General features: G+C 43.0%; 1 protein-coding gene across 9 annotated transcripts; it reads right to left on the bottom strand.

The window, feature by feature from the left end:
- Nucleotides 1–224: 224 nt before the first annotated feature.
- On the bottom strand, nt 225–25185 carry DPPA3 (developmental pluripotency associated 3). 9 transcript variants are annotated; one of them, XR_014081639.1, is made up of 7 exons: nt 24930–25185; nt 20226–20413; nt 17794–18026; nt 17366–17407; nt 14981–15208; nt 12615–12727; nt 225–463 (listed from the first exon to the last, which is right to left on the bottom strand). XR_014081639.1 is itself a non-coding variant. In XM_081587930.1 (5 exons), exons 2-5 carry the CDS (start codon nt 20305–20307, stop codon nt 15074–15076), a joined length of 492 nt encoding a protein of 163 aa, XP_081444056.1. In that variant the 5' UTR covers nt 20308–20413; nt 24930–25185; the 3' UTR covers nt 14606–15073. The 9 variants fall into 9 exon arrangements, 5 of the variants coding, with proteins under 5 accessions (XP_081444056.1, XP_081444055.1, XP_081444058.1 ...); XR_014081640.1 differs by lacking the exon at nt 24930–25185 and adding an exon at nt 24055–24136 and having other exon boundaries at nt 20226–20441; XR_014081638.1 differs by lacking the exon at nt 24930–25185 and adding an exon at nt 24055–24136.
- Between the last annotated feature and the right edge of the window lie 1005 nt (nt 25186–26190).

The following is a 26190-nucleotide window of genomic DNA, read 5'->3' as shown; positions in this document are numbered from 1 at the left end:
GTTCCCTGACCAGGGATCCAACCAGTGCCCGCTGCAGTGGAAATGTAGAGGCAAGTCCAGGCAAGTCCACTGAACTGCCAGGCAAGTCCAAAATAAGACAACTTTAAAGCAATAATTTAAACAAAATAACTTAGTTTGTGAGTAATAATATTAAAAATAGTGCTATATTTCATTAATTCCAAGATGCCCCTTTTTTCACATTTTAATAACTCAGAAATTGGATGTTTTGTAGTCTAAGCATCATAGTGTATTTTCCTTTTTATTTTCTTAGGAATCCGTTAAATGATAATCAATAACATCATATTGATAAAATTATATAGTATCAGCTAATATAATTTATTATGGACCCTGACACTATTCTTAACACTTCTTTGTGTAGTCTTCTTCAATTCTCTGGTGATCCAGGGGTTAAGGCTTCATCTTCCAATGGAGGGGTTCAATCCCTAGTCAGGAAGCTAACATCCTACATGGTCAAAAGAAAAACAAAACATAGAAACAATATTGTAACAAAGTCAATACAGACTTTAAAAATGGTCTATGTCAAAGTAAATCTTCAAAAAAAAAAAAAGGATCAGATTGGTGTCTTATAATCAGAATGACAGTAAAATAGACATCCGAGGAAAGGTTCTCTGAACATATTGTGTATCCGTTTCATGTAGTCAAACTGGTCCAAAAGAAGTCAATTACCGGTCTTTCCAGGTGGTGCTAGTGGTAAAGAAACCACTTGCTGATGCAGGAGACATAACGAGATGCGGTTCGATCTCTGGGTTGGGGCGAACCCCTGGAGGGCGGCATGGCAACCCACTCCAGTATTCCTGCCTGGAGAATCCCATGAACAGAGGAGCCTGGCGGGCTACAGTGCACGGAGTTGAAAAGAGTCAGACATGACTGAAGCAATTTAGCAGGCTGCTGCTGCTGCTGCTAAGTCGCTTCAGTCGTGTCTGACTCTGTGCGACCCCACAGACGGCAGCCCACCAGGCTCCACCGTCCCTGGGATTCTCCAGGCAAGAATACCGGAGTGGGTTGCCATTTCCTTCTCCAGTGCATGAAAGGGAAAAGTGAAAGTGAAGTCGCTCAGTCGTGTCCGACTCTTAGCGACCCCATGGACTGTAGCCTACCAGGCTCCTCCGTCCATGGGATTTTCCAGGCAAGAGTACTGGAGTGGGGTGCCATTGCCTTCTCCGAATTTAGCAGGCACGCACCTTAAAAAAGAAAGAAAGAAAGAGAGAAAATGCACTAGAGGAGAAAAAGTGAAGATAACTAAAAACTTTAATAAATAAAAAAAATAAGAAATCAATTACTTTTTCTTTGTTAACCCCATATGTTCAAACAAGATTAGTAGCATCTGCTCCCCCGGATGTGTAGAGCTATTAGGAAGATATTGGGTTCAAATACTTGGAGAAGAATCCCCATGGACTGAGGTGCCTGGCAGGCTACAGTCCATGGCGTCGCAAAGAGTCGGGCACGACTGAGGGACTAAGCACACACAAAGAAAAAGATTCTTTCTGCAGAGTTCTTCTCTTGAGTCAACTAGCTGTAAAAATCCTTCGATTATGTTCCTTCTTTCTTCTTTTCCCATTTTAGAGGCCTACAAAGAAATGTTAAGCAAAAATGCTAAAATATATTTCTTCAATATGATATGAACTTTATTCCTTTCTTCCAATGGAAACCATATTCCTTGTGTTTGTTCAACACTTAAAAGGAGGAAAAAATTTACTAAAATTTCTCCTGTAATGATAGCCTATATTTATGATATGGGCTGTGTGTATGATATGATTTACATACACACACACAAATACCCACTGAATTGAGAAAGAAATAGGAGTGGAGCTTTTACTTGTCAAGTTTCATTTCTTGAGAGAGATAGCCTATTTTTCCACATCTAAAAAATACACCTGAAGGGATGTATACATCTAGGATCATCTCTAGGTTTGTTGATCAGATAGAGAGCTCAGAATTCACTGTCTGTCAGTCTTGTTTTCTTCCACATAACAGTATCTTTTGCTGAGATTTCTGTGAGAATCTTCTGTCTTCTTTCTTATGGAATCATCTCTTTCTTCTTGGATCAGCCATTCAGGTTGAAAGGATGCGGTTTTATTAAGGTTGATTAAGTCACTAAGCACGCCAGTCACTGAAGCTAGTTTAGGAAATTCCAGGTAGGAATAAAGCAGCAGAGACTGCTGAAAGAAGAAAGAAAGCAAAAGGGGGAAAAATAGTAACACTTAAGAGTGAGCTGTCCCTGTGCTAAATGCATTCCTCAGTCAATTGACAGTGGTCTCTATGGGAAATTCCACTGGAGTGGGAGATAATAGAGTAATTAAGATACTTGGCCCTTAGTTGTGGGGAGGCAGGATTAAGTTTTCCAAGGATACATAGCACTGGTTGGGATATTCGTCCTGTCTTGTTATCAGATTACTGAGTCCTATTTAGTTATTCGGAGAAGGCAATGGCACCCCACTCCAGTACTCTTGCCTGGAAAAGCCCATGGATGGAGGAGTCTGGTAGGCTACAGTCCATGGGGTCGCTAAGAGTCGGACACGACTGAGCGACTTCACTTTCGCTTTTCCCTTTCATGCACTGGAGAAGGAAATGGCAATCCACTCCACTATTCTTGCCTGGAGAATCCCAGGGACGGCGGAGCCCGATGGGCTGCCGTCTATGGGTTGCACAGAGTCAGACACGACTGAAGCGACTTAGCAGCAGCATTTAGTTATTACCAGTCAAGGCTAGCCACTGTGCATGCAATGGAAACAGTAGATTTGACCTCTGTCTGACAAACCCCAGATTCAGGATATGCTTGTGTCTACTAGAATATAATTCTTAAAGATGACTGAAAATAGGTGAAGTTGGTCTACTTTCCTCTTCCGATATGCCTGTTTCCATGAACCTCCCAGAAAACCTCTTGACCAGTGTACTTCTTCCCACCAGAACCATGAATACATCTGCGATCTTGTGAATCATACTAAGAAATCTATATATTTATCTTTGTCCCATTTCTGACTCAAAGATCCTAAAACCCTTGAAATGTTCTAAGAGCAACAAGTATATCATTTGTTATATTAATGAGGTGACTTTTGGACTCCACCTAAGGTTGGGAGCTGGGGAATGTCCCTGGTGGTCCGGTGGATAGAACTCCACACTTCCACTGCAAGGGGCATGGGTTCAGTCCCTGACTGGGGAGTTCAGATCTTGCATGCCATCATGCCAGATAAAATTCAAAAACTAAAAAATAAAATGGAGACTTATGATGGAATTGTTCTGAGTGTTGACTGTGATCGAATCTGAATCTGCACACGTGTTAAAATTGCATATAGCTAAATACACAGAGAGACATAAACACAAGTGAGTACATGTAACACTGGTGAAATCCCAATAAAGTCTGGATTATATCAATATAAAAAAATAACGCTTGAAAACATTTATCTTAAATATTGAGGTCTTAAAGTTTTTCTTCCATTTGCCCTTATCTTTTCTCTTTTTAAAAAATATTTATTATTTATTTGGCTGTGCCAGGCCTTAGTTATGACATGTGGGATCTTTCATTACAGCATGCAAACTTAGTTGCAGCAAGTGGGATCCATTTCCTTGACCAGGCCCCTAGCATTGGGAGGGCAGAGTCCTAGCCACTGGACCACCAGGGAAGTCTTGCCCTTGCCTTACTCACCCCATCCTAGTCCCTGTGTTTCCCTCTACCAACCAGATAACCAGTAGCAGCACCCCCTCCCCTCAGTAACTACCAAAATTGTCCCCACACCTTGCTGAATGTCCCTTGGGGGAATGTGGCCCCTAGCTGAGAACCCCGCTCTAGCTCTAATGGTATCGAATGTTACTTTCCTGGTTCACACCACAGCTGAATCTCTGAAATTCTCATTCCCTCAACAGTCTCCTCTACTCCCTTTCATCCATATCAACCAGGATTTTAGTACCATAAATTGCTTCTCTGTTTGGTCCCAGGAGTAGAAAAAGTGAATGTATTTTTCAGCTGGTGGAGGATGACTAAAGGACAAACCCTTTTAATTTCTGAGAAGGAAGGGATTTCCTGGGTTGTCCATTGGTTAAGAATCTGCCTTGCAATGCAGGGGACATGGGTTCCATCCCTGGTCAAGGGACAAAGATCCCACGTGCCTCGGAGCAACCACACCTGCTCATTACAACTACTGAGCCTGAGTGCTGCAACTAAGACCCAGCCATTACTCATCCTTCACCAGACCCCCTCCAAAAAAAAATCTTGAGAAGGAGATTCTTGGCAGAGCCTCCCAACTGGAGGAACAGATGAGAGAAGACCTCAGGTGTGTCGACAGGTCCCTTAGATAAGACAGTGCCTGCACACCCATCCCTTAACTTCCAAACATGGACTTTAGAAGTTGGCCCAGAGAATAAGTCTATATAGCGTAATTTTTAACGTTCTTATCTGGTTTTGTAACCGAAAGTGGGCTGGCTACTCACTGTTCAAAAACCGATCAAGAGATCAGGTTGGTGGAAGGGAAAGTTTGCTTTATTTTGAATGCCAGCAACTGGGAGGTAGGAGGAGGCGATGCCTGTCCAAAGGCCAGCTCCCCCTACTGAGAATCAGTGGGCTAGAGCTTTTACAGGCTGAGAGAGGGGCTACAAGCAGAAACAGCACGGTCAACTCTGACAGTCATCTTGAAATTGGCCACGGGGGGTCTGACCAGCATCATCTGGATTGTTTCAGGTATAGTTAATCTTCAGTTTCATGGTCAGTTTATTCCCATTTCCTTGAGGCCAGTTCTCAGAAGTGTGGCAGCTTATGTCATGGCTATGGTCTGGTCATCATGTAATTAACTTCCCCACTTGGGGTTTCAGAATCTGTAACACAGCTCACAGGATATAGCTCAGAATATTATTTATAGCCCTCGAGGCGGAACTAAAGGTTCTTGACTATGATTAATAACTAAACTCATTATTAGCTCTTCTTTGACTGTTTTCCTTCATTTCTGCATTTTCTCATACTCTGATTAACCTTACTCTTTGGCTAATGTTTTTCTGCAGACAAAGGGCAGGCAGAGGATGTGGGGTGGGGGGCAAGGGCCTTTTGGTTCTGCTCCATTTCGGTTTCAGTTTGTCCACTTTCTAGCTACGTCACTGAGGTCAAACCTTTAGTTTTCCTAAGATCACTTCCACATCTGTATAACAGGCATCATAATATTTACTGCACAAAGTGTTACACATGAAAAGGCCATGAATTTTTTTTAACTCATTCTAGACTCACCACTAGAATCTATTCTTTATCAAATGACTCATATTTTAAACAAAAACAAACACAAACAGACAAAAAAGCAATGGATGTTTTGTTTCCAGACAGTCAGGACCAGAGAATTAAGATTACCTCCCATGGCCATCACTTTGTACTTAGCTTTTGTCAGAAGTATGTATGTTGGCGGTCCCTATAATCAGATCACATACCACAATTCTGTTAACAATGAGTGAAGTGACAAGACGGAGGGTCAAAAGGAAAGCAACATAAAATGAAACCTGAATGGCTCTTTTGGAAATCCATATCTTGCATGCGTACTCAGTCACTCAGTCATGTCTGATTATCTGCAACCTCATGGACTGTAGCTCACCGAGCTCCTCTGTCCATGGGATTTTCCAGGCAAGAATGCTGGAGTGAGTTGCCATTTTATTCTCCAGGGCATCTTCCCAACCCAGGGATCTTCCGGACAGAGGGGTCGAACCTGCGTCTCTTGTGTCTCCTGCATTTATACCGCTACACCAAATAGGAAGCCCCATCTATATCTTGCAGTCTTACCCAATCAAACACAGGATTTTGGTCAGAGGATGGTTTTTCTTTCTCTTAAAGCAGATATTTTCATTCTCTTCTGCACAATTTAGCACTCATCCCAAAGATGGTTTGGTGGAAAACATTTGCGTTAATTAAAAATCGTATTTCCCTTGGTCATTTGAGAGTCTCTGCTGCCTCCTTTCCTGCCTGTGGACAGGCTCCCTGGTAAACACCTTTGTGTTTCTCTTGGAGAGAAGTCAGAGATGATTTCTAGTCACAGATATTTCATGCATGAAGAAGTCTTCACTTTTAAGTTTTCTCTGGGTGCAAATCCTGAAATCTAAATAAAAGCCCTGCTTCTCTGCAGTAGGCACAACTTAGCCTGGCTTTCAATTCCTGCCAGATTAGATGCAGTGGAGTCAGGATTGCCAGTTTCAATCACAAAGGTCTTTTTTATTTATTTTGGCCATGCCCTAAGACATCTGGGGATCTTAGTTCCCTGACCAAGGATTGAACCCATGGCACCTGCATTGAACGTGGGGAATCCTAACCACTGGACCACCAGAAGTCTCTGCCTTCCTCTTTTAAATTCACCATAGAAGTATCTCTAAGATTCATTTAGCTTTTTACCCTCTCAGTTCAGTTTAGTCACTCAGTCCTGTCCGACTCTTCGACCCCAGGGACTGCAGCACACCAGGCTTCCCTGTCCATCACTAACTCCCAGAGCTTGCTCAAACTCATGTCCATCCAGGCAGTGATGCCACCCAACCATCTCATCCTCTGTCGTCCCCTTCTCATCCCGCCTTCAGTCCTTCCCAGCATCAGGGTCTTTTCCAATGAGCCAGTTCTTCGCATCAGGTGGCCAAAGTATTGGAGTTTCAGCTCCAGCATCAGTCCTTCCAATGAATATTCAGGACTGATCTCCTTTAAGATGGACTGGTTGGATCTCCTTGCAGTCAAAGGGACTCTCTAGAGTCTTCTCCAACACCACAGTTCAAAAGCATCAACTCTTCAGCGCTCAGCTTTCTTTCCAGTCCAACTCAATTTTTGCGCTCTAGCCAGTTGTATATGTCACGATGGCGCCATCTGCTGTCAGGAAGAGGAATAGCACCTCATCCTTCACATTCTGGACAGAACGGCAGTGCGAAGTCGATGGTGATTAAGAACTACCTGCCTGAAAAAAAAAAGAACTACCTGCCTTCTTCTGCTGCTGTTTAATAAAAATCTTCCTGGATTGAGGTATTCGTGAGTGGCATTGGGGCTCAGTGTTTGTTTGTTTATATTTTAAGTCTGCAGCTGCTGTTATAAATAGTGCATGCATGGTCTGTCGTGTCCAACTCTTTGCGACCCCACGGACTGTGGGGCCCTCTGTCCATAGGATTTTCCCAGGCAAGAACACTGGAGTGGGTTGCCATTTTCTTCTCCAATACTAATAGTGCTCCAACCTATTTTCTTTTTCCCTCATGACAAGGTTTTACTTAGAATCAATTAAAAACATATGTGCAGGGACTTCCCTTGTGGTCTAGTAGTTGGGACTCTTAAATTTCACTGCTGGGGGCGAGGGTTCAGTCCCTGGTCAGGGAACTAAGATCCCTGCAAGCCTAACAGCCAAAAACAAAACAAAACAAAACAAGCAAACAAAGAAACACAAATGTAGGCTAGTGGGCCACAGGGGCAGCAATGGGCAGTGGTGTTCACGTGGTTGACTGTTCCTCAGCGTGTCTGCTACCAGTGTCCATGTCCCCACCTCACCAGCCTCGAGGAGACTCTCCAAGACCAGCAGCTCTGAAGACTGAGAAAGTCAAGATCAAGATGCCAGGAGATTCAGTGTCTGTTAAGGGTTCCTAGTTAGCAGTCAGCTGTCTTCTCACTGTATGGTCACACAGAGGGGCAAGGGCGCTCCCTGCGGTCTCTTTCATAACAGTACTAACCTCATTCAGGAGGCTCCATCCTCACGACCTATTCACCCCCCAGAGGCCCCACTTCCAAATACTATCATTTCAACATTTGAATTTGGGGGACACACACAGTCTTCAGCAAGAAGGGATTGTGTTTTGTTCATTTGTGTGGCCCCATTACACACACAGTGCCTGACATATGATAGATGTTCAGTTCATATTCATTGAATTTGAGGAATGAATGCATCCATGAATGAACTTGTTAATAAAGGAATAAATGGTTCTGAAAAATACATATATAATTCTTTAAAAATATATTTTGCTTCAGACACCATTGGTATGTTGTGATTTCCTGGAATTCTTTCACTTTTTATATGAGTTTTCAATTCTATTTTTTTCCCAGCCTTTATAGAGATTGAATTGAGGTATAACATTGTGTAAGTTTAAAGTATGATGATTCAATACATGTATATATTGCAAAATGTTTTCCGTAATAAGGTTATATCCTTCACTTCCATAATTAACTTTATTTTTGGAGAGCACATTTATTTCTTTATAACTTTTTGGTGCAGCTTGTGGGATCTTACTTCCCCAAGCCCTTGGCAGCCAGGAAACAGAGTCCTAACCACTAGCCCACTAGGGACTTCCCTTGTTGCTGTTGTTACGGTAAGAGCAGTAAACTCTCTCCGTGGAGCAGCGTTCAAGTATATAATAGAGTGTTGTTAACTATAGTCATCATGCTGTTCATCAGATTCTCGAAACTTATTCATCTTATAACTTGAAGTTTGTATCCTTGACCAACATCCCATACTCCCTACCTCCCCCCACCTAGCCTCTGACAACACTGTTCCACTGTTTCTATTAGTTTAATGTTGTTAGATTTCACATATAAGTGAGATTATACAGTATTTGTCTTTCTCTGACATTTCATTTAGCATAATATCCTCAAGGTTCATCCATATTGTTGCAAATGGCAAGATTTCTTTCTTCTTTACGGCTGAATAATATTCCGTTGTGTATGTGTGTGTATATCATATTTTTTTTCTTTTTCTTTTGGGTGGACTGAGTCTTTGTTGTGGCACTTGTGGTTGTCTAGTTGGGGTGCGAGGGATCAAACCCACGTCCCCTGCATTGGAAGGCAAGTTCTTAACCACTGGACCACCAGGGAAGTCCCAAGTATCACATTTTCTTTATCCATTCAACCATCAATGGACATTTAAGTTGTTTCCATGTCTTAGCTATTGTGAATAATGCTGCAATGAACATGGGGGTACAGATATCTCTTGGAGACACTGATTTTATTTCTTTTGAATATATCTAGAAGAGTGATTACTAGATCACATGGTAGCTCTATTTTTAATTTTTTGAGGAACTCCCGACCCATTTTCCATAATGACTGTACCAGTTTTCATTCTCACCAGCACTGTACTACGGTCCCTTTTCTCTACATCCTCACCAGCATTTGTTATCTGTTTTCTTTTTGATAATAGTCATCCTATTGTGTGAGGTTCTCTTATATGTTTTAAGCTTATAAAATGAATGGAATTGTCATGTGTTTTTATTCACAAAAGCTGAATTTGTGCCTTATCTTTAAAAAAGAATATATATTTAAAGTTTTTCTGGAGTTTCATCAATTTTTTTTTTTTTGAGTTTCATAAATTTTACAAATTCTTTTAAAGAACCAATTTTTAACTCCATTGATTTTCTTTATTGGCTTGCCATTTCCTGAATTTCCTTAAAATTTTCTTTATAAAATTATGTGTTTGTGATTTAAAAAATAACATAAAATTTGCCATTTTAACTATAACTAACTTTAAAGTTTAACTAGCTTTAAGTGTTCAGTTCAGCAGCACTATGTATATTCCCATTATTGTGACTCCAATCTGTTTCTAACCCTAGTATCAAAGTATTCTCTTTGGGTCAGTGCAGTCTCTGCAGTGTTCCTCACTAAGTCATCAGAGTCATCACAAAAGTGAAAGTTCCAACTTTATTCCCAGGAGGATTGAGCAACTATTACACTGATGGGAATCAGTGAGTCCAGGGATAGGGACACCAATAAGTCACTGTTTCACTTCTCCTGTCCCAATCACATGGAGTGTGCCGGGTTTGTTTCTATCATTTCTATTTTTATTTTTATTGTGGAAGGAACATTGTGTGGTTTTAAATATACTCTCACTCAGAAGCAAAAAAACCTGTCCCCTCCTGGGTGTAGATTTCTTAAGAGTGGTAGCATTTACACCTACCAGCTTGTAATTGATGCCTCGAGCATAGAGTTTGCATTCCCTTTTAAGTAAATGTATTTCATTTCCTTGTAGAAAGTTTGGGAAATACTTTTTTAAATGAAGAAAATATAAATAAATAAATAAAATTCCAGCCATGTGAAATGAGTTACCGTGAAGGTCTTCTTTCCCTCCAGCCTTTTATTTTATCTCTTTATTTAGGCTGGGATGGGTCTTCCTTGCTCTGCTCAGGCTTCCCCAGTTGTGGGCTCAGTAGTTACAGGGTTTGGGATCTTAGTTCCCTGACAAGGGATTGAACCCCGGACCCCCTGCATTGGGAAAGCCCAGCCTTAACCACTGGACCACGGGGCAAGTCCCCATCCTTCTAACATTTTAAAACATTCTCTCTCTCAAAAAAAAATTCTCTCTCGCCCTGGAGACCATGGGTGATGGGGGATCAGGGTTGTTTGGGGAAAGGGAAACTGAGAAAAGGCTGTGACATCCAAGGAAGGACTGGGTGGGCAAATTACCCACTCTTTGCAAAGGGGAGGTAATAACACAAAATACAGGACTCTTTTAGAGGCCTTGGATTTGGAAGTCAGGCCATATTAAATCCTTTCACGAGGATCCTTTGGAAGGCAGTGAGGCAGAGGGATCGCCTCTCCCTCCCAGCCTCCATACTTTCACCAGAATGTTCTGAAGCCTTTATTTGGAAAAAAAAAAAAAAAAGACTGTTCAAAGCAAGCCTGCACCTCCTGGGTTCCGCCGCTCGAATAGAGTAGGACCAGGAATCTCTATTTGATTGGTTTTGGAAAGTGCTGTGTGCTGTGCTTAGTCGCTCAGTCGTGTCTGACTCTTTGCGACCCCGTAGACTGTAGCCCGCCAGGCTCCTCTGTCTGTGGGGATTCTCAAGGCAAGAATACTGGAGTGGGTTGCCATGCTCTCCTCCAGGGGATCTTCCCCACCCCGGGGTGGAACCCAGGTCTCCCGCATTGCAGGTGGATTCTTTACTGTCTGAGTCACCAGGGAAACCTTTTGGGAAGTGAGGCCATGATTAAGCGGTGTCCCTCTTAATGTATGTCCTTGGAGACAGTTCTCTTGCACCATTAGAGGCGAAATTGTTGGACTGGCACAAGCAAAAAAATTTCCTATTAAAAGAGTAACAGACATTCCTATGGTTGACTCCTGTTGATGTTTGGCAGAAACCAACCCAATTCTGTAAAGCAACTATCTTTCAATTAAAAAAATAAACAAATTCAAAATTAAAAAAAATAAAAACAAAAAAGGAACAGACGTTGCCTCTCAATATATGTAAATGATAATTGCAGGACCACATGCCTTTTAGAGGCATCATGGGAACCTCAGAGAAACTGCAGAGACCCTGCCAGGCATATCCAAAGCAGCTCCTAAGCTTCAGAGGGCATCAGAGTCACCTGGAGGGCTTATTAAAACACTGACTGCTGGTGTCAGGTAACCACCACTATGAGGATTAAATCATGTGATGCTAAAGCTGCTGATCGTTACCAGCCTCTGAAAGGAGTTCAGGGTGGAGAGCAGAAATGAGGCTCTCTGTCCTCAAGGGTAGGCAGGAATTGGCATGAACAGGTCTTCAGATGGATATTTTCAGGATCTGATTTTATGAGCCCAATTCTTCTATCTCCTCATATCTAGAAAAGCACTAAAATCCTTCATGGCGACGACTAATCCTGTGACTAGCAGAAAACTTCTGCAAAAAAATATGTGCTTGATTGCAAACTCCCCCTTCACCAAATTCACGTATATATTGACCTTTCCCCTGTCTCTTTCGGAGCAGTTCCTCAGAGCTATCTGAGGTGTTGTCTCCCAGGCTGCAGTCCTCATATTGCCCCAAATAAAACTTCACTTGCAATTCTCACATTGTGCTTTGTTATTTAAGTCGACACTGGGCTCCACTGACCTAGTGGTTGGGGATGGAGCACAGAGTTTGCCCCTCTGACAAGTTCCCAAGTGAGGGTTGCTGCCTGTCCAATAACTTCTGCTGCCCCACAGAGTTGCACCATCCACCTCTAACTGCAAAGGATGCCTCCCAGAGTCAAGTAAGATTATGCAGTTGTATTCAGTGTTTCATATGTATTTTGCACTCAGCCTGCTAACCCAGTTTCTTCCCATTACTAAAGCAGGGCGTTTTCTCAGGAAACTAAATGAAGCACTTTTAGCAGTGAATGAAGTGGGGGGTTTTTTGTTGTTGCTTTTAAAATCTCTCCTTTCCTCATTCAGACCTTAGACTGAAGCTACTACAAAGTTTTCTTTTTCCATTGGAAATAGCTCATTGTCATCAGTGGGGTCATCTCTCTATAAAATGATCTCAGGGAGTACTGTAGTAATTCCTCAAACAGAAGCTACCAGTATCTGTAACACCAGGCGCTTTCCACCAGCCTGTATGAAAATACATCATCAGTGTTATGGGTGGGGGCAGTTTGGAGGTGGAGAGAAGGGAGGATTGGAACCAAACGACTGTCACCAGAATTTGAGGAGCTGACCGGGGTATTTCAGAGAACATCACTAACTTGCCAGACCTTTAAAATCTTTCATTAGATTTGTCTAATTGTAACAAAGTGCTGTGTCTTTTTTGGAACTTTCAAACATAGAAAAACCTCTGTGTGCATTAGAGGGTATAATTCTCTGGCTTTCAAACCACAGACAAGCTCTCCAAGGCTCCTTTTCAGGAGCTGAAGGTCAGCTCGCCTAAGCAGAATCTTTTAAAGCATGACTCACCAAACAGCCCATCCATTTATACAGCTCCTATTGGGTGTGGAAAGTGGTCTGGGAGAGCAGGTGTATGACCAGGGGGCATGTTGTTAGGCTCTTCTCCTGTTACACTGTCTTCTCTAATAAAAGAAAAAAGAAGAAAAAGATACTCAAAAATGCCTGTGTCTGCTCACCAATCTGACACTATTAATAAGTAGGTGGGTTCTCTGAACCACTGCCTTTCTGAGAAAATTTGGAAAATTGGGTGTTAGCCTTTGGGGACGATTTTCCTTAGATGCTGAAGAGGTTCAGCTCTTCTTTGTATTATTTATCAGTGTTGAAAAAGAATTAGAATCCCATCCTTCCCATCCCATATGCCTAGCTAACCTCACACTCTGAAAGTTGGATTTTGAGCAGAAAAGGTTTCTTATAGGACCAAGCAAGGATATGGGTGGCTGATGGTCTAAAAATCCCTGAGCGGAATAAACAGATTAAAAAAAATTTTTTTTTATTTTTCTCTGTGCTGGATCTTCATTGCTGCGAGGGTTTTTCTCTAGTTACAGAGAGCACAGTCTGTCTGTCCTAACAGTGCTCAGGCTTCTCGTGTTGTGGAGCACACGCTCTAGAACTTTCGGGCCTCAGTAGTTGTGGCCTTCCTGGGTGGCTCGGATGGTAATCTGTCTACAATGTAGAAGACCTGGGTTCGATCCCTGGGTCAGGAAGATCCCCTGGAGAAGGGAATGGTAACCCACTCCAGTATTCTTACCTGGAGAGTTTCATGGACAGAGGAGCCTAAAGGGCTATAGCCCATTGAGTCCCAAAGAGTCAGACACAACTGAGCAAACACCTGCACTTTTCAGCAGTTGGCGGTTCAGAGCCCAGGCTCAGCAGCTGTGACGCACAGGCTTAGTTGCTCTGAGGCATCTGGGATCTTCCTGGACTAAGAATCAAACCTGAGTCTCCTGCATTGGCGGGCAGATTCTTTACCACTGAGCCACCAGGGGAGCCCTGAGCATTTTTAGAAGCCAGGTGAGGGAGATCCCTGGCGGTCCAGTGGTTAAGACTCTGCACTTTCACTGTGGAGGACCTGGGTTTAATCCTCAGTCAGGGAACTAAGATTCCATAAGCAAGGAGGTGCAGCGGGGCGGGGGAGGGGAGCCAGGTTAAGGGGAGGGGTCCCAGGCAGTGTTACAGGGATTGACATAATCAAGCCCCAGGGTCCCCAGAGCTCTGTGCTTGTGGTCATCCAGTAGTAACATCTTTCATTTGATGTGAGGTTCTTTTATATCTGCAAAATAACTCAGGAACTGTGCATCAAATACTGTTGCCTAGGTACTTCAGAGAGGGACTAAATTAGAGGATTGTGGTGATGGGGAAGACTCTGGAGAGGCCCTTGGACTGCAAAGACATCCAACCATCAATCCTAAAGGAAATCATCCCTGAGTATTCACTGGAAAGACTGCTGCTGAAGCTGAAACTCCAATACTTTGGCCGCCTGATGGGAGCTACTCTCTAGTTTTGGTCTACATGCTTCTCAGGGTGGTGGCCTCTCTTGTTTCAGAACGTGGGCTCTCAGGTGCGGGCTCTAGTAGTTGTGGCTCCTGGGCTCTAGACTGCAGGGTCCATAGTATGGCACATGGGCTTTAGTTTCTGCAAGGTATGTGGGCTCTTGCCGGACCAGGAATCAAACACATGTACATTGTTCATCTGCATTGGCACCACTGAGCCACCAGGGAAGCACCCCCAATTCTTTCATATCTTTTTACAACACCAACTGGTTATCTTCTTCCAAGAGTGTATCTTCTTCCACTGTGTACAAACATCAGTGCACCTGTTTTGTAACCTTAACTCAAATGTGTAAACTTTCTTCCCAACAGGACAGTATCACAAAATATTAGAATGCCAAAAAAAAAAAAATTAGAGCACCAGATATATTTACATCCTGAGAACATGATGGGGGTAAGTATTATTCATTTAATACATAGCTAGCAAAAACAAGTCTAAGATAAGAACAAGGATTTATCTTAAAGTAAGTCTCAAGTTTTATTAAGATCTTCTATAAACACATCTATTCGCTACTGAAAACTGAAACAGCACATCAAAAATTATTACTATTTAACACACTAATAATGCTCTGGCCAAGCCAGCCGATGTTATCTTTACATTCCTTCCCAAGTTAATTTGTTTCAAATTCCTGATATTGAATTTCATCTTATAGCAAACTTCGGGTTTAAGAAACAGGCAATACCTGAGACTTAATTAGTACTTCTTGGTGTCAGATCAAAGTGGAACTAGTGTATATTCAAATCATTTCAAATCCAAGCTACAAAGATTCCTCATAAGTTAACTGTATTAAGGTAGAAAAGAGATGCAAGTAAAAAAGACAAACTTACAATATACATTATCAAAATATTGGTACAATCTTTCCCAAGCTGCTTCATAATGATCCTAAAATTACCAGCAAGAAAACAGTACAAGAATAAGATTTATGACTCATTCAATTCCATGGCATTATTACTATATGTTGTGTTGTAATAATTCTCATAATTATCATCAGAAGGATTTCTCTTAAACCGGCAATAACTACAGGTACACTGGAATCTTCGCACTCTTGATCGAATCTGGAAAAAAGAATGAGATGGATTAACTGGTTAATAATTTGAAATAATAAGTTACTTGTACACCCAAGTGATATTCAGTTCAGTTCAGTCTCTCAGTTGTGTCCGACTCTTTGAAACCCCATGAATCGCAGCACTCCAGGCCTCCCTGTCCATCACCAACTCCCAGAGTTTACCCAAACTCATGTCCATCGAGTCGGGGATGCCATCCAGCCATCTCATCCTCTGTCGTCCCCTTCTCCTCCTGCCCCCAATCCTTCCCAGCATCAGGGTCTTTTCCAATGAGTCAACTCTTTGCACGAGGTGGCCAAAGTGTTGGAGTTTCAGCTTCAACATCAGTCCTTCCGATGAACACCCAGGACTGATCTCCTTTAGGATGAACTGGTTGGATCTCCTTTCAGTCCAAGGGACTCTCAAGAGTCTTCTCCAACACCACAGTTCAAAAGCATAAAGCGCTCAGCTTTCTTCACAGTCCAACTCTCATATCCATATATGACTACTGGAAAAACCATAGCCTTGACTAGAAGGACCTTTGTTGGCAAAGTAATGTCTCTGCTTTTTAATATGCTATCTAGGTTGGTCATAACTTTCCTTCCAAGGAGTAAGCGTCTTTTAATTTCATGGCTGCAGTCACCATCTGCAGTGATTTTGGATCCCCCAAAAATAAAGTCTGACACTGTTTCCACTGTTTCTCCGTTTATATTAACAAACCACAAATGTAATGTTGGCTGTTAGAACAACCTTTGAAATATGGAACGCTAAAAAAAGGTCAAAACCAAAAAACTTTGGGGGGAAAAGCAAATTGAAATGGATGGCTACCAAAGAATGCTCAATTGTCATTTTGTAATGGCCACTGATTGTCAATAAATATATTCCTGTACAACTCAGGAAACAGAGCCAATATTTTATAAAGATGAATGGAATAGAACCTTTAATTGTGAATCACTGTCTCACACCTGTTAACTTTTTAATATTGTGTATCAACCATACTTCAATTTTAAAATGGAAAAAAATATGTATGTTGGAATACATATGCTTCAGTTCTCTGAAGTATTTTGAAGTATATCAATCATGTCTAATTCTTTGTGACCCCATGGACTGTATGTAGCCAGTCAAGCTCCTCTGTCCATGGGATTCTCTAGGCAAGAAACTGGAATAGGTTGCCATTCCCTTCTCCAGGGGATCTTCCCAACTCAGGGATCGAAGTCAGGTCAAATCTAGGGATTGAATTCAGTTCTCTGAATGTCTTAAGTGTGAGATGCTCAACCATTTGCTGGACACTCTGTGCACAGGTGTTTACCCTCTTACTACCTGGTACAGAACATCATGTTTGTGACAGCCAGTGAAAAAGCACAAGCACAACACCAAGAGTGAAACTGAATGGAAACCATAGACTTTAGGTGATGATAATAATGTGTCAGTTCACCACTGCAACACCCCAGGTGGCTCAGTGGTAAAGAATCTGCCTGCAATGTGGGAGACCCGGGTTTGATCCCTGGGTTGGGAAGATCCTTTGGAGAAGGGAGTAGCAACCCAGTCCAGTATTCTTACCTGGGAAATTCCATGGACAGAGGAGCCTGGCAGGCTACCGTCCATGGGGTTGCAAAAGAGTAGGACACAACTGAGGTGACTAAACAATAACAATGTAGATTCACAACTGCAACGCCACAACTAGTAGATGTTGACAGCAGAGGAGGCTGAGAATGTATGGGATCAGTTAAGTAAATTTCTGCTCAGTTGTGCTAGAGACCTAAAACTGCTCTAAGTATACATAAAAAGTATAGATAGATATATAGGGCTTCCCAGGTGGTGCTACTGGTAAAGAACCCACCTGCCAATGCAGGAGACATAAAAGATGCAGGTTAGGGTTCGATCTCTGGGTCAGGAAGATCCCCTGGAGGAGAGCATGGCAACTCACTCCAGTATTCTTGCCTGGAGAATCCCATGGACAGAGGAGTCTGGTGGGCTACAGTCCATAGGGTCTCAAAGAGTTGGGCATGACTGAAGTAACTTAGCATACATGCATATATTTTTTAAAACACAAATATGAATGGATTGATCCAGAGTTTCTGAAGATTGAGATAATCCAAGCCAATTTGCCACCCTTCCTCCCCTACAAACCAAATGCCCACCCACCTGCATAGTAAGAGTTTCATTTACCTCAGTGTCCTCCTGCTGCTGTAGTTCTCTTTGAGAGTCAGACTTTGTGGGACGAAAAAAAGACACATATTACAAGCTATCAAGCAAAACTCAGATTACTAGTGCCGCACATCTAACCTAAGAGGAGTCAGAGACTCTTAAAACCCTAAGTGTCTTTCACACCTGCGCTCATGAGTACAGTGGATGAGTGACTGCTGCTGCTCATCAATATTGATATTATTTTTTGTGGCTGAACCCCAGGGCTTTGAGGTCCCTCCCAGGGATAGAACCTGTGCCTCCTGCAGTAGAGTTCGAACCCCTGGGAGTCCTAACCACAGGACCACCAGGTAATTCCACCACCACCACCCTCCCGCCAATATTTACTTCTTGATATATGTGAGTGCCCTTCCCTCCCCAGAGTGGCTCAGTGCGGCCTACCCAGAACTCACACGAGGAACTCCTTTGGCATAGCGAAGTCTAAGAGATTCAATCAGCTTTTGCATCCTGTATCTCCGCTCACTCAACAGCGTTCTTACCCCTCTCCGCCTATTGGGTGTTTTCTCACTAGGTAAATGCCCAGTCGGTTGAGATGGGTATTCTGGTAGATATGGCAGCTTGATACTAGGGTTGAGAGTCAAGTTACTGAGGTTCGTTGCTAACATTTCCGAGAGTTGAGTGGCAACTGAAAGAAAAAGAAAATTAAGATCGATTAGGGCAAATTGCAATATCCAGAAGCCACTTAGCTCTCACCCAAACTAGGTTTGCTCTTAAACAGCTCACAACAGTGGACAATGGGAAGTTGCTCAGAGTGAAGACAGACCCTAAATACCATGGGCTGTTAACTAGCATGTGCATGCCCTTAAGCCTGGTGGGATCCACCATAATGGGAAACACTTTCTTCTCAAAACTTGTTTTCATGCTGTTATGAGTAGTTCTGAATGTTAAATGTTTTCCCATGGGGTCATACGTATGTATGTAATTTATGTATGCACTCAGTCGTATCTGACTCTTTGTGGCTCCATGGACTGTAGGCCCCATGGTCTCCTCTGTCCATGGAATTTTCCAGGCAAGAATACTGGAGTTGGTTACCACTTCCTATTTGAGAGTATCTTCCTGACCCAGGGATCAAACCTGCATCTCTTGCATCTCCTGCATTGGAGGTACCTAAGTATGATTCCAAGTGGAAAAACATGGAGCTAAAATCAGATATTGACAGTTTTTCCATTTTCATTTGTGTCAATGATTTTTAATATGAATGTAGGGACATAAAGCATTAATGCAAGTCAAAATGTTTCAGTGTGACAAGTTTCAGCAATTCACCTTTATAGCAAGTATAAACAAACCTGTTTTTCCTCCCCTAGAGGAAAAAAAAAAAAACTACACCTATGCAATAGACAAAGAATCCCCAAATGTGATAATCTCACTCCATCCTTAAGAACTAGTAAGTCAAAGGGGCTGTTACCCGTTCCAGTTATACCCAGCTTTATGCTGTTAAACACTCACTCTTGAGACTTCTCTGGTGGTACAGTGGCTACCAAAAATCTGGCTACCAATCCTGGGGACGCAGTTTCAATCCCTAGTCCAGGCAGATCCCACATGCCACAGAGCACCTAAACCTGTGTACCACAAACTACCGAAGCAAATGTAACTAGAGGCCTGTGCTCTAGTTGAAGCCACTGTAATGAGAAGTCCACGCACCACAAGTAGAGAGTAGCCCCACTTACCACAACTAGAGAAAGCCTGAGTGCAGCAATCAAAAATAAATGTAAAATAATTTAAAACTATATTAAAGACTCAGGATCCATTCAACTCACACGGACTTGTGCAAATGGAAATTAAGATTCCTGGTTGTGAAATTGTCAGTTACTAAGGCAAATTAAAGGAAAGAGAGGCTGGCTATATTATATAGATATTATCTTCATTAATTTTTTCCCCTTTGTATACACTGATTTCAAGATGCAGGGGAGGCAGAGGGTAGAATAGATGCCAGCAGGATCCACCCAACTTCCTGGCTGCCCTCTGGGTGTTAGTTGGCTCCAAGTCATCTGCACACCACCACCCTACACCACCCATCCCCATCTGAAGTCAGGGTAAAGTGAAAGAAAGTGAAGTCGCTCAGTTGTGTCCGACTCTTTGCAACCCAACCCCATGGACTGTAGCCTACCAGGCTCCTCTGTCCATGGGATTTCCCAGGCAAGAATACTGGAGTGGGTTGCTATTTCCTTCTCCAGGGGATCTTCCCGACTTAGGGATCGAACCCGGGCCTCCCATATTGCAGACAGATGCTTTACCCTCTGAGCCACCAGGGAAGTCAGGGTAAGAAGAGTTCAAATCCAGTGAGTGGGTCTGGGAGGCCAAGGCTGGGATCCTGTGAGGCTCCAAGGAGAGATTTTTACAACTCATGATTGGAATATAATGCTGGTGAAAATACTAATCGCTGGGACGTCTCTGGTGGTCCAGTGGATAAGACTCCGCACTCCCAATGTAGGGGGCCCAGGTTCCATCTCTGATAAGGGAACTAGAGCCTACTTGCCACAACTAAAGACTTAGCGCAGCTAAATAAAATTAAAAAAAAATTTTTTTTAAAGTACTGATCTCATAAGATGCTATTCGCCCTGGTCTAGGAGAACTCTGATTGTATTTTCAGATGTCCTTAGAAGATTGACAGATTCCTGAGCATAGAAAGCAAACAATACAGTTCCCACTTTTCTCCTCTTAATCTGGCTTTTTTTTTTTAACAGGAGGGCCCGACACTCCCCGGCCATCCTCTCCCCCAAGATTTACTTAACTGCGTTTCTCTGTAAAAGAATGAAGTCAGTAAAACAGAAAGAAAGGTAGGCTCTTAACCTTCCCTAAGCAGCCCCCTTTCTCCCCAGCTCACCCTGCATTGCCTGGGAAGCATCATCGATGGATGTTTTAAGAGACTCTAGGGTCCAGGTTGGGTTATCCTCTGATGAATCCATTGGAAGTCTAGTCACAGCTTGAAGCTCCTCCTAGATCTTTGGGTGCCAGTGGAAGGCGATGCTGTAGGCTCAAACTGCTCCAAAGAAGCCTGGAAGAACTATAGAGCTAAGAAAGAGGGGGAAAAAAACCCAGGCTGACACGCCATGGTGAGAAAGTAAAAGTCTACTTCCTGTTTCCTCTTAGTAACGACAGATAAGCCAATCAGCCAGCCTATTTTAATGTAAATGCTGATGAGTAAAAGGATAAGGTGAATGGGTGTAGTCCTATTAGAGGACTAATAGGAGAGAGTAATAATGCCCTCTGTCAAGTAGGGTAGAAATTTCATAAGGCGCCTCTGTGGTTGTGTCTTCCTGAGGTTGCCTGAAAATTCCATTTCTTTCAAACTCTGCTTGTAGAGATGGCTGCTGGTTTGTGAACTGGACTTAAAGTGCTGAAGTTCAAGGAGGAGATGACAGTTTCCCTCTGATTATAAATTAACTCCCAATTAACAGCAAGTGTTCTTTGCCTGACTCATCTGAAACCTTTGGATGCTAGTAAGGGAAAAGGGGAAAAAAGGGTCTATTATAAGCAGTGTAATAGGTTGATATTTTATGAATGTGTATTTTGGATCTGTAATTTTAATTTCTTTTTTAGACTATCAATTCCATTGCCTCTTTTTTGATTTCTGGAGCAGCTGAAATTAAATTTATAAACTGCTACCCTCCACCCCCCAAAAATAAATTTGTATTGAACTCTGGCAAAGGGCCCTAACATTAACTGCTGACTGCAGGATAGAAGATCCCCAGCTGCCCTACTGTTTGGTTATTCATCTCCTCTTCAGTAGTCAACCTCCCCATCCCCCCATAGCAGGAAACTATGAAGAAATACCAAAAGCAGTCTTGTTTGTTTTTAGCAAAAAGCGTAAGTTGACATTTGGGTCAATGACTGCTTTTGTAGGGGATGAAAAGTAGCCATAGATGGGTGTCAGGTCACAACGCTTTATTTAAATGGTTCTCAAAGGCGTGCCCTGTAGACAGGCAACATCAGAGGCACCTGGGGACTTGTTAGTTATGATTAGAAATGGTTGAGCTCCAACCCAGACCTACGGAATCAAAGACGGGCCCAGTGTGCGTGCGTGTTAAGTTCCAGTCCGACTCTGCGCAACCCCATGGACTCTATAGCCCCACCAGGCTCCTCTGTCCATGGGATGCTCCAGGCAAGGATACTGGAGTGGGTTGCCATTCCCTTCTCCAGATCTTCCTGATCCAGGAATCGAGCCAGGGTCTCTTATGTCTCCTGCATTGGCAGACACATTCTTTACCACTAGCACCCCTTGGGAAGCCCTTGGGGCCCAGCAATTCTTGTTTTAACAAGCATGCCCCTCCCCACATGATTCCCTCTGTGCGCAAATGGTAGTGGCTTCTTGGTTCTCCCGAGGGCAAGTTCTACTCCTGTGGTTCTGCTCTCAGCTGCATCTCCTTTAGGAGATGACCCCTCCTACAGCAGTCTCAGAGAGCCCTTGAAGAAGTGAGGGCAAAAATCAGATTGCAGGAGTTTTAAGGTTAAGACGTGAGTTGATGAAAAAGGGCCTACATAGATGCTCACTCAAGAAATCCAAGTTTAAGAGAAGAGTGGTGTTGTTGTTCAGTTGCTAAATTGTGTCTGATTCTTTGTGACCCCCACGGACTGCAGCACCCCAGGCTTCCCTGTCCTTCACTATCTCCCAGACTTTGCTCAAACTCATGTCCAGCTCCTCCTCTGTCACCCCCTTCTCCTCCTGCCCTCAACCTTTCCCAGAAAAATGAGACATTGCTATATTTAGAAATGGATAACCAACAAGGACCTACTATATAGCACAGGGGACTCTGCTCTGTGTTATGTAGCAGCCTGGATGGGAGGGGAGTTTTAGGGAGAATGGACACATGTACATGTATGGCTGAGTTGCTCTGCTGTCCCCCTGGAACTGTCACAACATTGTTAATTGACTATACTCCAAACATGAAATAAAAAGTTAAAAATAAAAAACAAAAAAACCAGTTGCGAGAACCAGGGCTGGAGAGAAGTATGGGACATAGATGATGGTGGAGTTCTGCTTTTTTAAACTTGACAGAAATTGAGTCCCAAACAACAGAAGATAAAAATACTGAGAGATAGGAGAGTTCAGAAAATGCACACCCTAAATATGCATACAAAGACTGGATAAAAATTTCTAAAAACTGTAATACCCTTTTGGCTGCCTTTTATTAGTTAACATCTTTATAGTATGATAGATGAGATAAAAAGCCAAATGAAATGAAGCAACTAGAAAAAAGACTATAAAAGAATTCATAATGAAAACTACCACTGATTTCTCCAGAGATAAAAAAAAATCATATAATATTTTTTTTTCCTAGGAAGACATAATATTTTTGAAACAAACAAGGTGCTCCTTTAATAAAAGGAAAATTTAAGAGAGCAAAATAAAGTAACCATCTGGAATTTAGAAGTTTGATATCTGAAACATGAAGAGAAGGGTTTGGAGATAATTCAAAGCTATCCCCTTATAGTAAGTAAAGCAAAACCACAAGCAGATGTAAAATGCTGATAGAAGAGAAAAGGTTAAAAAGTGAGACTTTAAGATCAGGAAATATGGCTTCAGATCTTTCAGCACCACCAGATGCTAGAAGATAATGGAACCGTATCTTTCAAATTCTGAAGGAAAATGATTTCCAACCTAGAATCCTGTTTTCAGCCAAGTTATTGGCTGAAATAACAAATACTTGTTCACACTTGAGCAAATGTGGAATTAAAGAATCTGCCTGCAACGCAGGAGCTGCAGAAGACCCAGGTTCGATCCCTGAATCAGGAAGATCCCCTGGAGGAGGTCTTGGCAGCTTACTCCAGTGTTCTTGCCTGGAGAATCCCATGGACTGAGGCGCCTGGTGGGCTACAGTCCATGGGGTCACAAAGAGTTGGACACGACTTAGTGACTGAGCACACAAACTAGTAGTTAAGATTCTGCACTTCCACTGCAGAGGCACTGGTTTGGTCCCTGGTCTAGGAACTAAGATCAGGCTTGGTGCAGCAGAAAAGAAAAGTCCGGGATGGGAGAAAGGAAGAAATACAAGTACATTTATTTATTTTAGAATATCTTTTATTTTATTTATTCATTTGGCTGCACAGGTCTTAGTTGCAGTTTGTGAATGCTTAGTGCTTAGTTGCTACATGTGGAATCTAGTTCCCTGACCAGGGATGGAACCCAGCACCCTGCAATGGGAATCTTAGCCACTGGACCACCAGGGAAGCCCTAAAATAAAAGTTTAAAACTTCAGCTAAATTTAGAAGTTGTCTAAAGTTCTCACTAACCTCCATGAGAATGACTTTCTAACCAAATTAATCCTTTAGAAATGTTTAACCTTGAAAAGGCTTAATCTGCCAGGGGCTGGAGGAGGGGTAAAGATCCTGGACAGTACTTTTTAAAAATCCTAACCAGCCCAGAGGATGGAAACTGATGATATGAGATTCTTGGCTCCACTTTCTCTTTTATCTATTGAGCCTACCTTTTTTCTCCGGTTGAATGATTTTTCTTTTTTTCCATTCAACTGCATAGCCTGGTTTCGGGAGGAGTAGAGAGCCACAGGCAAAAGAACCATTTTGCCCTCAGGGAACAGACAATGAATGGTGGATCCAAAATACAGGGTGGGGTAGAGAAAAGTATTCCAAAGGGAGGTGTAGCTTAGTAAGGGAGAGAGGAGGGCCACAGTTGGGGAAAACACTCCCAAACATACCTCCTGCCTGGGAAGTCCCTTCAGTCTTGGCTGACCCATTGACTGTAGTCCTCTAAGCTCCTCCTTGTCCATGGAATTCTCCAGGCAAGAATGCTGGAGTGGGTTGCCGTGGGGATCTTCCCGACCCAGGGAATGAACATGTGTCTCCTGCATCTCTTGCATTGGCAAGTGGGTTCTTGTAGTTCGATTGTAGTTCAGTCCCTCAGTCATGTCTGACTCTCCCCATGGGTTGCATCATGCCAGACTTTCCTGTCCTTTGCCATCTCCCAGAGCTTGCTCAAACTCATGTCCATTGACTTGGTGATGACATCCTACCATCTCTTTCTCTGTCCTCCCCTTCTGCTGCCTTCAGTCTTTCCCAGTATCGGGGTCTTTTCTAAGGAGTCGGCTTTTCGCATCAGGTAGCCAAAGTATTAGAGCTTCAGCTTCAGTGTCAAATCCTTCCTATGATTGACTGGTTTGATCTTGCTGTTCAGGGGACTCTCAAGAGTCTTCTCCAACACCACAGTTCAAAAGCATCAATTCTTCATCGCTCAGCCTTCTTTATGGTCCAACTCTCACATCCATACATGACTACTGGAAAAACTATAGCTTTGACTAGACGGACCTTTGTCGGCAAAGTAATGTCTCTGCTTTTTAATACGCTGTCTAGGTTTGTCATAGCTTTTCTTCCAAGGAGCAAGCATCTTTTACTTTCATGGCTGCAGTCACCATCTGCAGTGGTTTTGGAGCCCAAGAAAATAAAGTCTCTCACTGTTTCCACGAGCGCCACCTAGTTAATAAATTATTGCCCTCTCTCTGGTGGCGCCTGGCCCCACCCCATGTTTCCCCCCACCCGCCTCCATGCTCAATGTTCCTCGTCCCCACTGGCCCACCTGGTCCCTATGCTCCCTGTAGGCTCTTTCTCCCTCTCCACCGGCGCTTCAGGTATCGAAGCCTGTTCCCACCAGTCTTACAAGGCATCTACCCTGGATCCAGGCCACTGAGGCCCTGGGGCGGGGTGGAGCTCCAAGGTGGGCACCGGGTACCTATGGGACTTTGGAGGACCCCATTGACAGCAGAACCACAGCACTGTGGCCCAGGAATGCCACTCACTTTGCCCCTACTTGACCCCTATGCCCACAGGTGCCTGCCTTTCCCTTGTTGTTGTTGCTTAGTCATTCAGTCATGACTGACTATGACACCATGGACTGCAGCACACTAGGTTTCCCTGTCCTTCACCATCTCCCAGAGTTCGCTCAAACTCTTGCTCATTGAGTCAGCGATGCCATCCATCCTCTGTGGTCCTCTTCTACTCCTGCCTTCAATCTTTCTTGGCCTCAGGGTCTTTTCCAATGAGTCCGCTCTTCTCATCAAGTGGCCAAAGTATTGGAGCTTTAGCTTCAGCATTAATCCTTCCAATGAATATTCAGGGTTGATTTTCTTTAGGATTGACTGGTTTGATCTCCTTGCAGTCCAAGGGATTCCCAAGAGTCTTCTCCAGCCCCACAGTTCAAAAGCATCAATTCTTTGGTGTTCAGCCATTTTTATTGTCCAGCTCTCACATCCGTACATGACTACTGGGAAAAACCATATCTTTGACTAAATGGACCTATGCTGTCTAGCTTGGTCCTAACTTTCCTTCCAAGGAGTAAGCACCTTTTAATTTCATAGCTGCAATCACCATCTGCAGTGATTTTGAAGCCCCCCAAAATAAAGTCAGCCACTGTTTCCCCATCTATTTGCCATGAAGTGATGGGACCGGATGCCATGATCTTAGTTTTCTGAATGTTGAGCTTTAAGCCAACTTTTTCACTCTCTTCTTTCACTTTCATCAAGAGGCTCTTTAGTTCTTCACTTTCTGCCATAAGGGTGGCGTCATCTGCATATCTGAGGTTATTGATATTTCTCCCGGCAATCTTGATTCCAGCTTGTGCTTCATCCAGCCTAGTGTTTCTCATGATGTACTCTTAGTGGAAAACATTTAATGACTTTACAATAAGACAGCCAGCTGGTGGTCTCATGTAAAGAGAATTAAGAGTGATCAGCTTCCCAAATATGCATTTGAATAAAGATATTTGGAAATAAGAAATCAATTAGGCCTGTCAGAAGAGATTAGTAAATACTGTCTCATTCCCAGGTTTGCTTGAGGATGAG

The sequence above is a fragment of the Giraffa tippelskirchi genome, chromosome 4, assembly GCF_054371585.1.
Source record: "Giraffa tippelskirchi isolate mGirTip1 chromosome 4, T2T-mGirTip1v1.2.pri, whole genome shotgun sequence".
NCBI lineage: Eukaryota > Metazoa > Chordata > Mammalia > Artiodactyla > Giraffidae > Giraffa > Giraffa tippelskirchi.
This window is presented reverse-complemented; position numbering and strand designations above follow the sequence as displayed.

Excerpts from the sequence above, each read along its gene's own strand:
- DPPA3 (XM_081587930.1), bottom strand. The coding sequence starts at position 20,307 with ATGGATTCATCAGAGGATAACCCAACCTGGACCCTAGAGTCTCTTAAA. Across the intron at positions 17,408-17,793 it reads ATGCCAAAGGAGTTCCTCGT|TCTGACTCTCAAAGAGAACT; the intron begins GTGAGTTCTGGG and ends CGTCCCACAAAG. Across the intron at positions 15,209-17,365 it reads AGCAGCAGGAGGACACTGAG|ATTCGATCAAGAGTGCGAAG; the intron begins GTAAATGAAACT and ends TCTTTTTTCCAG.